General features: G+C 36.3%; 1 protein-coding gene across 1 annotated transcript in view; it reads left to right on the forward strand.

The window, feature by feature from the left end:
- LOC106470539 (sodium-dependent neutral amino acid transporter B(0)AT2-like) overlaps positions 1-15470 on the forward strand; it is a 76745-nt gene that overhangs the window by 36961 nt on the left and 24314 nt on the right. The window contains exons 2-3 of the mRNA XM_022399987.1: positions 5872-6243; positions 7877-8184. Coding sequence (XP_022255695.1) covers positions 5901-6243; positions 7877-8184 — 651 coding nt within the window. The 5' untranslated portion in view covers positions 5872-5900. The remainder of the gene's footprint in view (positions 1-5871; positions 6244-7876; positions 8185-15470) is intronic.

Consider the following 15470-nt stretch of genomic DNA (forward strand, 5'->3'; position numbering starts at 1 on the left):
TTACTGTCAGATGCAAAAATCAGATTGGACAAATTTGGACATTTGTACTTACACTTATTTTAATTTTTTCTACATAGTAAGTTTATCTACAATCTATAATATTTCCATATAAATAATTATATTTTAGCTCATTTGTGGCACAGTTCAGCGGCGGGCTGGATGAACTGACCTCAAGGGCTGTAGTTTGGTGACCCCTGTGCTATGTCATCATTAGCCAGATTAAGTGATATGTCCACTTCCATCCATATCGTATTTGGTTCCTTAGCTACATAGCTTTTTTATTTAGCAATACGTTTTATTTTCCTAATATTTATTTCTTTACTTTTTTATAAGATGGCGTACATGGGTTACTGATTTATAGAGTGTATTCTAAGGCTTTATAAATTTTTGCATAGAATATTAATAAAATAGATAATCAAAGATCGTAAAGACTGTTTTTCTCTATCAAATGATGATAAAATTGTAGTTACTGCTAGGACTAGGTAGGCGCGAGGCGTGTTGAAGAAAGATGATGATGAACGAAAATATGAAATCTCGGTTTTGCCTGTTCGCCGGTTTTCAACTTTGGGACGCTCAGGATAGCTGAAAAGCGGCATATACAACGGAGATAGAACGAGTGTGCCAGGTAGCTCTTCATATCCAGCTTCTGATGACCTGTAGCAAAGAAAATCCAGATGAAGTTTATATTGCTTTAACACGGGCGTTTGTGCCATACCTAAATAGAGAGTGCTAGCGCACTCTCCGATATGCACCAGAGACAGAGTGGCTATGCCAGGTAGCTCTTCATATCTAGCTTCTGATTACCTGTATGTCTACTGTTTTTTGTTTACTCCTTCACTTCAAACATAATATACGAATTGACTCCCTAAAGATACCAATTGTATAGTGTACAAAACATTGAGTATTCTACATGTTATAGTCATCTAATGTTCAAATATTGTTGGCTGGTAATTCCTGTTTCACCCTGTACTTATGCTGTTTAAAGGATTACATTTCTGTAAGAAAGTTAACTTCAAGAGGTAATAACATCGTTTACATTGAAATTATGATTTGTTTTTATTTTTCCTGTAATAATAATAACATAGGTAGTCAAAAAATCACGAAGACTGTTCGCTCAATGAAATGATGATAAAATTGAAATTATTGCTAGAACTAGGACGACGCTAGGAGTGTTGAAGAAAGATGATGATGAACGAAAATAAGAAATCTCGGTTTTGGCTATTCGCTTGTTTTCGACTTTGGGGCGTTCTGGATAGCTGAAAAGCGGCATATACAACGGAAATAAAGCGACTATGCCAGGTAGCACTTCATATCTAGCTTCTGATTACCTGTAGAGAAGAAAATCCAAATGATTTTTGTATTGCTTTAATAGGGCGTCCGAGACATCCCTACATAGAAAATGTAGCGCACTCTCTGCTAGTATATTGGATCTGATTAAAACCTATTACCTGACATCATGAAAACGATTGTCGAAATGTAAAGAAATATATTGTTTTGCACTGTCGGATAGCAAAAATTGCAACAACACTTAGAAGCCTAAATTTCTAGTTTATCTTATTTAAATGACCTAACCCAAAATTGCCATTGGTGTTTGGATTCTATCGTATCTTTAAACACACTTTTCTAAACTGTTTTTGTACAAAATTCCTTATGAATCCATCCATGATTGCGTTGGTTACAGAATTCCTAAAACATGTGAGTCACAAAATAATTAAATAAAAATACCATCATTTTTTTCAGGTGATCGTACTTATTAGTGTTGGGTTCCTGTTTGTATTTTACGTATAAAGCATATGTGATCAGTTTTTACACTGAATGTTGTGAAAGGGGAAAAATAAAATTACTCAGTATTATGCAATATATTGAAACTTCCTTCTACCACCACCAATAGTGAGTAATATAAAAACAAGTTGAAAACTGAGGGTTTGTTTGTAATTATGCACAAATCTACACAATGGGCTATCTGTGCTTTACCTACTAAGAGTATCAAGAAACCCGGTTTCTAGCGTTATTAGTCGTCAGACATATCGCTGTGCAAAAACAGGGGGCAAAAACTGAGGGATAGAAATAGGCTTCAGTTTCATTTAAATGACACATTTATGCTAACATAGTGAACATTCACTACAAACATTTAATCTGTGTAATATATCTCAAATAGCTTGCTTTCTTATGTTCCGTGTTATGATGCAGATTGTTTTCTATGATAGTGAGTAGTTTAGAGGTCATGACATGTTCCGTGTTATAATGTCGATGGCTCTCAATAACATTGAATAGCTCAGAGATCATGGTATGTACCGTTTTATAATGTCGGATTGTCTTCTATGATAGTGAACAGAGAAACATTATTGTAATATGGGGTTGCCAGGGGAGAAGGGGTGGTCTATCGGAACGATACTATAGGTTGGAATTTCCAAGGAGGTCAAACGAAACTTTATTATAGGTTGTGATTTCTGAAGATGTTAAGAAAAACGTTACTGTAGGTTGAGATTTTTCGCGGTCAAACGAAACGCTATTTGTAGATTGTTTTGTCCAGAGGCCAAGCGAGACGTTATTATAGATTATAGCTTTCAGAGAAATTAAGCGAAACTCTACTCTAGATTGGAACTAACGGGAAGGTCAAACGAAACGTTATTATAGGCTGTGATTTCCAGAAAGGGTCAAATGAAACGTTATTGTTGCATGTCACTTCAAAGCAGACAAAGAAATGTACCCTGAAATTTGGCACTGATCCAACTAGATCACGTCCCGACGTCGGGCTTAGCTTGTAATCAGAGTTGGATGGACCCATTAGTATCGATCGGTCGTATCTATTCCAGGCAGCTTCTGACTAACGCTAACATGTAACCTTGGTTAGTTTATATGCTGACTTAAAGATTTTTTGTGTATGTGAGTAGGTATATATTTCGGTATCAACTACCCTTTAATCTAGCTTTAGGTACAGATGACGTCTTGGTTAAAAGCCCCATGACGATTTATAGATATATCAGGAGGTACAATTAGCTTAGAAAAGTGCAATGATTTATTTTGTCCTCGTCCAGGTTTTTCATGTGGTTATCACGAGACAATTTTGCATGTAATTTATTGCCAGTGTTGAATCCAGACCTTTCCATTGGGGTGGGGGAGATGTGACAAATTTCTCTCAGCAGTAAATAACATTTGTCAAGCTTATTTGTATTTATGGCACAACTACTAATACCGCCGTCCTTAATTTTGAACTACAAAGCAGAGAGAGGGCAGCTAACCAGTAACACCATACCACCCACCCTACACGCTAAAGGATTGATTGTTACTCTTATAACATACCCAGCTTAAAGTGTGAGGAACATTTTATGGTCTTTCAATGATGTGTACCCTCGCTACTACTGGGCCAACCCACGCACATTTGGCATGTGAAAATAAGAGACAGTAAACAGTGTTGAATTCAGGGGGTGTACAGAGGGGGAATTCCCCCTGTACAAAAAATTCCTCCCTGAAGTAGAGTATTTTCCTTTTTTACGTGTAATATAAGATACTAGTTTTGATATTTTAACAAAGGAAGTTTTAGCTGAAATGAAACGCAGTTTCTTGTTTTTTTTTTGTTTGTTTTTTTCACGACCGGATTTACGTGAACTAGTGATAAGCGTGTCAGGCTGCGGATCAACAATCCACAGTTCAAGTCACGATATACTGCTGAACACGTTCCATAATTTTAGCTGTGAATGTGTTAAAATAATGACAACTAATCCCGCATATTAGGCGACGGACGTTTCTGACTAGTTGCACTGTACTTGGTCAGTATTTCTAAGTTAAGGCCTCAGAGGCCTCTGATCTGACTGTTTAGCTCATGTGCCGCCTAAGATGCTATTCGCGTTGAAAATTCAATACCATTTATTTGATATTTGACATAGTTAATTAGATGTGCCAATTAAAATGAAATTTTACCCGTCAATTTTAAGAAGACATAACAAGCCATGTTATTTGGCTCTCATCTTAGTAGTATGCAGCATAGCTAGTGGCTACGTGAACGTACATGATGTTAGTTATATACGGTATCTATTCACTACGAGACTAACAAGTATTCACAGTACAAAGTGATTGAAATATTACTGTACACAGCACCTAATGATTGATAGTACCACGTGCACTACTACAGAGTGGCTACTAGATGTACACGTTACAAGGTGACTACTAGACTGCCAGGTGTACACATAATCTAGTAACTGATATAGACAAATGTACGCAGTACATAATAACTGCTAAACTGCCAGACGTAAACGTCAAAAGTTGACTGATAGACTGCTAGGAGTGTACAGCACTAAGTGACTGTTAAATTACAAGTGTAACACAGTACCTAAAGACTGATAGACTAACAGGTGTACACGGTGACTGATAGTCTTTAAGATGTAGATAACACCTAGTGACTGCTAGTATATCATAGTGACTGCTAAAATGTCACGTGTACAAAGCGCCTAGTAACTGACAAACTACAAGATGTACACAGTGCCTAGCGACTATTATACAATCAGCTTAAACAACGATTAGTGACTACTATATTATCATATCAAAAATATCTAATCACTGCTAGACTATCAGGTGTACACAGTATCTTGTCACTGCTACACTATCAGGTGTACAATGTGCATTATGACTGCTAGACTATCAGAAGTATAATGTGCATTGTGACTGCTAGACTATCAGGTGTACACTGCGACTCTAGTCACTTCTAGATTATTAAGTTTACACGGTATCTAGTCACTGCTAGACTATCAGATGCATACAATATCTAGTTGCTGCTGTATTATCAGGTGTATACAGTGCATTGTGACTGTTAGACTATCACGTGTATACAGTGTGTAGTTACTGCTAGATTATCAAGTGTTTACGGTGTATTATGACTGGTAGCCAAACAGGTGTACACAGTATCTAGTCACTGCTAGACTATCACATGTACACAGCGCCTCTAGTCACTGTTAGACTATCAGGTGTTCTCTGAACGTGGAAAGGTTGGATATACAAAAAGGTTAACAGATTTATCCATTGTCGGTATGTTTAGTTAGTGTGTGATGAATATATTAACAAAGAGAATGGCATGACTAGCTAGCTAAAAATATACTGCTGCTAACATAGGCGTAAGGGATTGCTTTTGACCAGGGGGGGCAAGCAAATCGACCTTAAAATCATGTACTATAAGGTTTAAGGTCGCTTGAAAAAAATGGGTCCAATGACTTCCATGCGGAACCATATGGTGCTAAAGGGTTAAAAAGGTGCAAATGAAAATGTCACATGTGGATAATATATTTTCTGAAAAGGCATAATCAATTTGCAAATATAAAAGTTACAGATATGTACGGAGCTTTTGCCCCAATGTTTGGGTGATTGTTGCCTGAAAAACTATTTGGGCCAGAATTTGACCCCCCGCCTCCTACGCCTTTGGTTGCTAATGCTCTAACGTTGATCACTACATTTTATTTAGATTTTTATCATATACTTAGTAAAGCTTTGGCCTTATGGTTAGTATGCTCGGGTTGTAAATTAAAGGATGTACGGTTCGTGGCCCGTTGCCGCAATAAACGCGCTCTGAATTTTGATGCGCGGATGCGCTCTAAGAGTGACGATCACATCTTACAATTCGTCGAGACAAGAATAGTCCAAGAGTTGTTGATACTTTTTACCAGTGTAACTTCGCAAGAACGCTCTAAATAAAGAAAAAATCCTCCTTCTCTAATCTATCCATATATATATTGGTGACACAAAGTTGTTTGTCTTCAATTCTTTCTGTGCAGAAATTTAGTACTTATGAGACTGCAGATGTGGCTGTAACTTATTGATATAATACATCTATTATAGATGGATAGATTATAATTAAACATGGAAGTAATTTTTATTTCACAGTTTCTTAGGTCAACTTATAAACTAGTGTGATGCAGAACATTCCAAGAAAACAGACTTCCAAGGGTGAGCTACAGGTTGGAGACAAGGTTGAGCTTCAGGAGATGCAAGGCCCGCTACTCGTGGAAAATGGGAATCTTCAAACGTATGGTAGTACCAACGTGGCTTTCGAGTCTGATACTAGTCCTCAAACAGCTGAACCAATCACCATGGATATGGTTTCCATGGTGGAAAAAGATGGTTTCAAGCCAGAGGAACCAGAACAAAGGGAATCCTGGGATAGCAAAATTCAATTTATCTTGGCTACTATCGGCTACGCTGTTGGTCTTGGTAATGTGTGGCGATTTCCCTATCTGGCCCAGAAAAATGGCGGAGGTAAGTTTAATCATACCTTACATGAGATTTGGATTTATGTAATATTTCTGTGCTCACCAGTTAGCGTGTTGGCCTGTAAACCCGGAGATTCATTACCGCAAAAACGCGCTCCGCATTTTAGGACCGTAGGTGCGCTATAAGAGTGACACTCAAATCACACTATTGTATCACACAAATGTAGTCCAAGAATTGTATTGAGTATTGTTGAGTAGCCATCACTCTATTCTACTACTTCACAATTAAGAGTGGGTTTGCGCAAATAGACCATGTGTAGTTTTGTGAGAAAATCTAAAGCAAAGAAACAAAACCTATACAATACAGACGTTGAGTACCTATATTAGAACGATTTTTGTGTTCTTAATACGTCGTTTTAATTCATATCACCATGTCCGGTGATGCTATGTCTTACGAGTGTGCACCTTGACTATAGCCCTGTATCGTTTTTCTATTCCCAAAAAATTTCAACGTAAGACTGTCATGTCCAAAGCACACCACTCTTGCCGGCTTCTTTCCCAGTGCCAGTTTCAACAATCCGATCGCTCATAAATACACAGGCATTGCGTTCGTCGACTTTCCTGGTATATTCGTATGGAATAACTTGAATACCCCTTCCTTGAGGTACGCGACGATTGAACAAGTATATCGTATAAGAAATTTGTGTACCCATGCCTTATGTCGCTTATTCCAGGCCGAAATTCTTCTTGTCTATGTTGCATGGGGCATGGGAACAGCTTTTGCCACTGACCTTCATGTTTGTGGATTATCACATATTACAAGACGCCGCACTTTGTTTACTACGGCTGGGGCACGACTTGTTACAGGTCTTTTTTTTAGAGGGGATAGTCCTGGTGCTCCAACTTAATCCATATACCTTTGTTTTCCAATGGCATTATGTACAAAAGATAACCCCATTCTGTAAATTATTAGTCCCAGATCTGAACACATCTTTATGATCTGCGTGCATGAATATTTTGCGTCAAAAGAGCTGTTACATACCCTTTACAAAAGCGATAACTTTTCAGTGGCATCACAATGCTTACGAAACAAAAAAACTATTTCATAATATAGTTCTGATACATTCAGTTCCTCTATGAATTTGTATCAGCCGCGATTAGCACGTGACTTGCTGATTTACATATACATATTTAAAATCATTTTAATATAACGTACTTATCCCATTGTAATTTTTGAAACAGCGTTATAGCTTGCCAGATATGTCTTATTAGCTCCCATTGAACAAAACACTGTTGTAAAGTTTTGACATCCTGACATAGTAAACATGCGTAATTAAACAAGTATCGAACTTAAAACAAAATGCCCCCCAGCGGCACAGCGGTATGTCGGCAGAATTAGAACGCTAGAAACCGGGTTTCGATACCAGTGGTGGCCAGAACACATATAGCTCATTATGTAGCTTTGTGTTTAACTTGAAACAAACAAAAAACAAAATATATAGAACCTATTGCATCTATTATTATTATTGAGTTTAACCAGCTAGAACACAACCAAACAACTTTTAAAGTTATCTCCTAAGATTTAATCTAACTACAGCTTACAGTTAATGATTTAATAGTTTATAATATATATATATTCATATTTCCTTTATATTAGAAATTTTCTTTATCATTTTCAGGAGCATTTTTGATCCCGTACTTTATTATGTTAGCCGTGGAAGGTGTTCCACTGTTCTTCTTGGAACTAGCCGTTGGTCAAAGGCTGCGGAAGGGGGCCATTGGCGCATGGAACTTAGTGTCTCCATACATGGGCGGGATTGGGATAACCAGCGCTGTGGTGTCATTTAATGTAGCCCTATACTACAACACCATTATATCCTGGTGTCTCTTCTACTTGGGCCGCAGCTTCCAGTTTCCTCTACCCTGGGCAGAGTGTCCCAGATACATCTTCCCTAATGGCTCTTCCACATTGGTTCCTGAATGCGAGGTAAGAACGTAACGCTCTTTTAGCCATAAGTACTGAAATAAAACATATTTAGGTTTCAGGTCTTGAGTTGTTGACTGGACAAACGAGGAGATTAAATGAGTTTTTTCACTATACTATGTAAATATTTAAGGGCAGTTCCCGATTATCTGAATATATATTTTACATTTGGCAATTGTTTTTCCTTTGAGATAAATGCAATCATTTATAAAAAGCAAAAACAAAAACAAACAAACTTTTAACAATTCAATTTTTGATTTGAAGCTTTTAAACTGTGCGATGTGCAGAGCCATTCCCTGGTGTTATTATTGGTATTATTATCATTACTAACAGCTACTGTTGCTTACTCATTACTTCCAAGAGAATTCAAACTCATTCATCATTTGTGAATAAGATAAAAACTTATGAGTAAAACTTTCAGTAAAAACTATGAGTAACTTCCTTCATAGGGAGGGTGTGGTGTTTGAAAATATATTAGGAATCCATCAAGGAAAGAGGTTACTTTTTATCTAAGGGTTCCTGTTGCTGAAGATGATGTTGTTGATTCATCAAGAAATAAGATGACCCTTTTATCTAAGTGGGTCAATCTCTGAAGCCTAAATTCTTGACACATCAAGGAATAAGATTACGTTTCATCTAAGTGTGCCTGTTGTTGAAGATGATTTCCTTGACCCAATAAGAAATAAGATGACCTTTTACCTAAGTGGGCCAATTTCTGAAACTGATATTCTTGACACATCAAGAAACAAGATTACATTTCAACTAAGAGTGCCAATTGCTGAAGACAATGTCCATGACCCATCAAAGAATAAGATGACACTTTACATAAGTGTGCCAGTGTCTGGAGATGTCTTTCCAAGCAGCTTGGTCAGACTTTTTAATAAAAATAACGATTTTGTGAGCTCAGTGAGTTAATTATATGAAAACATCCTATTTGCTAAAGCCTCAAGCAATGGTTATCCCTAAAATATATTTTTAGTTATTTGAATGAATTCACAATAAATTTTAGAAATAGTGAATCCCTGAGTTTTCTGGGTTAGTTCATAACTGTCTCTCGTTCTTCATGTGCTATTTTATAACAGTCTTTTGCCCTTTCCTTATTAGTTTTTAATTAATTTTCTTCTTGTCTATTTTAGTTTATTATAGCTTTGCCTTTCTTTTCGTCTGTGTTAGTTTACAACAGAGTTTCTCTGTTACTTATAAAGCATCTTTACCTTTCGTCCTCTTTGTGTTACTTTATTACTGACTTCTTTTGTCCTTTCTGGTGTATTGTATAGCTCTATCTTCTAACCACTTTCGTGTTCGTACAATAATGTATTTTCATTTGTTTCGATGATAATATGCGTCTGTACTTCTTTCTACGATACTGTGTGGCTTTCTGCTTTTTTGTGTTAGTGTTTTTTGTTTTACTTCTTTCTTTGATTTCATGTTAGGGTATGGTTGAACGTCTGTTTCTATGCCAGCGTATAATTCTACATTTCCTTCTTTCTATTCTACAGAGTATAATTCTACTTATTCTTCTCTCTTGATTGTGTATGGTCATTTCTTATTTTCTTTCTATCTATTGTGAGTGGCTGTTTTTCCAAACTTTTTGAGTTAATATATGATTGTTCCTATACTTCTTTCTACGTAAGTGTAATTTTGCATTTTCCCTTCCTTTTATGTTAACTGTATTGCTGTACCTTTCCTAATTTCAATGTTAGTGAGGAAAGCTATTTTTAATTTTTCTTTCTCAATATCTAATCATATCTTCTATCATAGTTGTTTTTATATATTTCATTCTTTGTCAGTGTGATAAAAAAATTACTTTCTTCCCAGATCAAAGATAAACGCACGAAAAGTAAATTTGCGAGCAAATAACATAAACTATCGAGTTTTAATTAATGTTTCTCGCTATTTTACTTGACGACTTCCAATGTTTCTAAGTATAGTTACTGTTTCCTCTCCAATTAATATAACCTAGAACTCGGAGCGATGGTTTAGGTAGATCTTGGGTTACGCTGAAATCCCACTAAGTCACGGAAAAAAATCCCACAAAGCCCATTTGACAGAAAATCACTCTATAGGATTAGTGAACAAGAACGTCACGCAAGTTCTTTATCCCAATGTTACTTGTGAAGCTTTGTCAGAGAGGAATGGACTGGTAAAGTAACACAAAACACTTCAACGTTAGTTTATCATGTACAGTGCCTTGCAAAAGTCTTCATCCCACTGTGCTGGTAATAAATGTGAGGTATTTTCTTGTGAAAGACACAATTCAAAAGACCAAAAATATTTATTATATTAATCTCAGACCATTTTCTAATGATTACAAAGAACAATTTAGTGATATAACACAAAAAATGTTATGAAATCAAATATTGCAAAAGTCTTCACCCCTAACATAATTATGCAGTTAATATTTGGTTGAAGCTCCTTTGGCAGCAATGACAGCTGAAAGTCATTTTGGATAACCCTCCACAAGCTTTGCACAGTATACTGGAGATATTTTTGGCCGGTTTACTTAATGATTGTTTAAAGAAGATCTAGTTCATGACATGTTTACTGGAGGCTTGTTTGGTGACTGCAGTAAGAAGATCTAGCTTATGACATGTTTACTGAAGGCTCGTTCAGTGGCTGTAGTAACAAGATCTAGTTTATGACATGTTTATTAAAGGCTTCTTTGTCGACTGCAGGAAGACGATGAAGTTTATGACATGTTTACTGAAAGCTTGTTCAGTAACTGTAAGAAGATTTAGTTCATGACACGTTTACTGAAAACTCATTTAATGATTGTTTAAAGACCTAATTCATGACATGTTTACTGAAGGCTTGTTTGGTGACTGCAGTAAAAAGATTTAGTTCATGGCACGTTTACTGAAAGCTCACTTAATGATTGTTTAAAGACCTAATTCATGACATGTTTACTGAAGGCTTACTTAATGATTGTTTAAGAAGATTTAGTTCGTGTCATGTTTATCGAAGGCATTTTTGGTGACTGTAGTAAGAAGATTTAGTTTATGACACGTTTACTGAAGGCTTGTTTCATGAACTGGCCTACGAAAATCTAGTTTTTGGTGTGTTTGTGAGGTGTGTGTATTTAGAATTTATACTTTTCGTAAATGTTTTAGACCAATGATCCCTCTAATTTTTTCAGTCAATGTACGGAATGAATTTTTTCATATGCACCAGCCTACAGTCATATGCGCTCTCTACAGACCTAAGGGAGAAGATTGTTCAGACGCACAATTCCGGAGAAGACTATAAATCAATATCAAAGGTTCTCAGTTTGCCATTAAGTACTGTAAAATCGGTTGTGAAGAGGTGGAAAGTGTGTCACACTACCTCAACCTTACCAAGATCAGGTCACCCTAAGAAAGTCTGCGCTCGAACAAGGAGAGAAAATTCGTCAGAGAAGCAACTGTCAAGCCAACAGTGACACTGAAGGAGCTGCAGACTTCAATAGCAGCAACTGGAGTTACTGTACACACCTAGACATTATCACAGACCTTACACAAAAAAGCTTTGTATAGTAGGGTGGCAAAAAAGAAACCACTACTGACGAAGATGCATCTTAGATCGTGAATGGACAATGCCCGAAAACATTTCAATAACCCTACCATCAATGGTCAGATGAGACCAAAATATAACTTTTGGGGTTAAATGACAAACGGTATGTATGGCGGAAACCCAACACTGCTCATGACCCGGCAGATATAGTTCCAACTGTCAAGCATGGTGGTGGGTCCTTAATGCTGTGGAGATGTTTTTCTGTAGCTGGCACTGGAGAACTTGTACACATCCAAGGGATCGGGGACAGTGCAAAATATACACAGATACTGGAGATAAACCTGAAGAAGTCAGCTGAAAAACTAAAACTCGATCGAAGGTTTACATTTCAACAGGACAATGATCCCAAACACAGATCAATGGCAACCCAAGGATGGTTTCGGACAAACAAAATTAAAGTCCTTGACTGGCCAAGCCAAAGCCCAGAACCTAAATCAACTCGAAAATCTGTGGAGAGACTTACAAACTGCTGTGCATCGAAGACATCCTTCCAACTTACAAGAACTAGAGGATATATGCAAGCAGGAGTTTCAGTAAAAATGTCATAAACTAGACCTTCTTACTGTCACTGAATGAGCTTTCAGAAAACATGTCATGAACTAGATCTTCTTACTGCAGTCTCCAAACAAACCTTCAGTAAACATGTCATAAACTAGCTCTTCTTACTACAGTCTCCAAACAAACCTTCAGTAAACATGTCATAAATCAGATCTTCTTACTGCTGTCACAGAACGAGCCTTCAGTAAACATGTCACGAACTAGATCTTCTTTCTGCAGTCTCCAAACAAGCCTTCAGTAAACATGCCACGAACTAAATCTTCTTTCTGCAGTCACCAAACAAGCCTTCAGTAAACATGTCACGAACTAAATCTTCTTACTACAGTCACTGAACGGGCCTTCGGTAAACGTGTATGAATTAGATCGTTTTAGATCAATCATAAAACAAGCTTTTATGAACTATTGGGTCTAATACCGTCACAAATAGCTCTTCTGAGCTTGCCATAACCTTATAGTTATTATACCGTTACGCCATAACCTTATAGTTATTATACCGTTACGCCGTAACCTTATAGTTATTATACCGTTACGCCATAACCTTATAGTTATTATACCGTTACGCCATAACCTTATAGTTATTATACCGTTACGCCATAACCTTATAGTTATTATATCGTCATTTTAAAATATCATTTCACAGTCGTTTTAACATCTTTCATGAACAGTTTTGCAAGAGTGTCATAAACTAGTCGTTTTTACATTATCACAGAAAGTCCTTGTGAACTTTTCATGAATTAGTCCTTCTTGCATTGTAACAGATAATCCTAACAAACTTGTTATAAAGTAATCATTCTTACACTGTAACAGAGAGCCCTAGTAAACTGGTTATGAACTAGCCAGTCCTACAATATAATAGATAGCCTTAGTAAACTTGTTATAAACTAGTCGTTCTTACATTGTAACAGATAATCCTAATAAATCTTGTTATAAACTATTCGTTCTCATATTGAAATAGATAATCCTAATAAACATTGTTATAAACTAGTCGTTCTACATTATAACAAATAATCCTAATAAATCTTGTTATAAGCTAGTCGCTCTACATTATAACAGATAATCCTAATAAATATTGTTATAAACTAGTCGTTCTCCTATTGAAATAGATAACTATAGTAAACATGTTATAAACTAGTCGTTCTTGCATTGCAACATATAATCATAGTAAACTTGTTTATAAGCTAGTCGTTCTCATATTGAAATAAATAACCACAGTAAATATATTATAAACTATATGCGCAAAAAGTGAAACTTCATCCAACAAACAATTGTCAATATCTACTGAAATGAAAAAAAAAAAAAAACTATTATAAACTAGTCGTTCTCACATTGCAACATATAATCCTAGAAAACGTTTTATAAATTAGTATTCTTACATTATAACAGGTAGTCCTGGTAAACTTGTTTATAAGCTAGTCGTTCTCATATTGAAATAGGTAACTATGGTTAACGTATTATAAACTAATCGTTCTCATAATGAAATATATAATCCTAGAAAACGTTTTATAAACTAGTATTCTTACATTGTAACAGATAGTCCTGGTAAACTTGTTTATAAATTAGTCGTTCTCGTATTGAAATAGGTAACCACAGTTAACGTATTATAAACTAGTCGTTTTTACATTGCAAAATATAATCTTAGAAAACTTTTTATAAACTAGTGTTTTATATTGTAACAGATAGTTCTAGTAAACTTGTTTATAAGCTAGTCGTTCTCATTTTGAAATATAATAGATAACCATAGTAAACGTGTTATAAACTAGTCGTTCTCACATTGCAACATATAAATCAAATCAAATTCGTGGCAGGAATTTAGGTTTAAAAACTTAACCTGAAATGTTAACAGAAGCATAATCTGGTACAGATTAACGTTAGCTTGTAGTGACGTCACTAGAAACACAATGCGCTATATTTCTTATCTCATAGTGACGTCAACAGAAATACAACCTGGAAAGCTCTTAGCTTGTAATGACGTCAGTAGAAATATCATTATGGGACAATTCTTAAATTATAGTGACGTTAACAAAAGTAGTATGAGACAATTCTTTGTTGTAGACACGATCTGCCAATAGTCCTTACTTATTAATGAAGTCGGCAGGAACATAGTCTGGGACAACTATGATGACGAGGAACCAACTTTTTAGATAATGGTAGAAATGGGTAGTGAAAGAAGATTTATCACAAATGTACAACGTGTGGACAAGCTGATGTTGCTATCAGATTTTCGAAATGTTGTACATTTGTAATAAAGTTTCTTTCACTACCCATTCAAGCCGTCTCCAAACTTAATACTCTGGAACAATTTTTAGCCTGTAGTAACGTTAACATAGGCCCGGCATGGCCAGGTGGTTAGGGCGCTCGACTCATAATCTGAGGGTCACGGGTTCGAATCCCCGTCACACCAAACATGCCAACCTCCGCCTTTGCCTGGTCCCAAGTCCAAGATGAGAAAGGAGGAGGGTTGGGCGCGGGGCTAGCAACTCCACCCCGTAAAAACCAACCTGCTACAAGTAACTTCAACAACAACTTTCCGTTGGTGAGGTGTTGTTACGGCCCTATGCTCCACTGGGAGTTTACAGGTATATAAAAAAAAATATTAACATAATCTAGTACAACTTATATTTTGTAGTACCGTTAACACAAGTTGGTACACCTTTGAGCTTGGGGTGATGTCAGCATAACCTGAAACAGCTTTTAGTTTTCAGTCTCAAAAAGTTCATTACGATAGATAGTTAGTGTGTTAGCCCTTTTGCTCAGTTGGTAAAGCATCCACCTGGCATGCGAGAGGTCCTAATCCGAGTATGCTCGCAGAATGTGTATAAATGGGATTACCATAAAGTGACGTCAGAAAAACAATCTGTCATAGCTTGAGATGACGTCAACAAAAACAAAATCTGAGACAGTTATTGATTTGTACTGATACCAACAGAAATACAATCTGCCACAATGTTTAAGCAATAGTAACGTCAGAAGAAACACGATTAGATATAGCTCTAGCTCTTAGCATGTGTTTCACAAGCAAAATTATTATTACATCGTCAGATGCAGTCCGTACATTTTAGTATATTAAATACTAAATACACTGACCTGCAGTTCTCAAGGTGTTTCCTAATTATTTGGAAAACCATGTGAAAGTGTCCTGTTTTCTGATAGGCTACATTGTCATCATGCTGGAGGTAAGTCCT

The sequence above is a fragment of the Limulus polyphemus genome, unplaced genomic scaffold, assembly GCF_000517525.1.
Source record: "Limulus polyphemus unplaced genomic scaffold, Limulus_polyphemus-2.1.2 Scaffold106, whole genome shotgun sequence".
Taxonomy (NCBI): domain Eukaryota; kingdom Metazoa; phylum Arthropoda; class Merostomata; order Xiphosura; family Limulidae; genus Limulus; species Limulus polyphemus.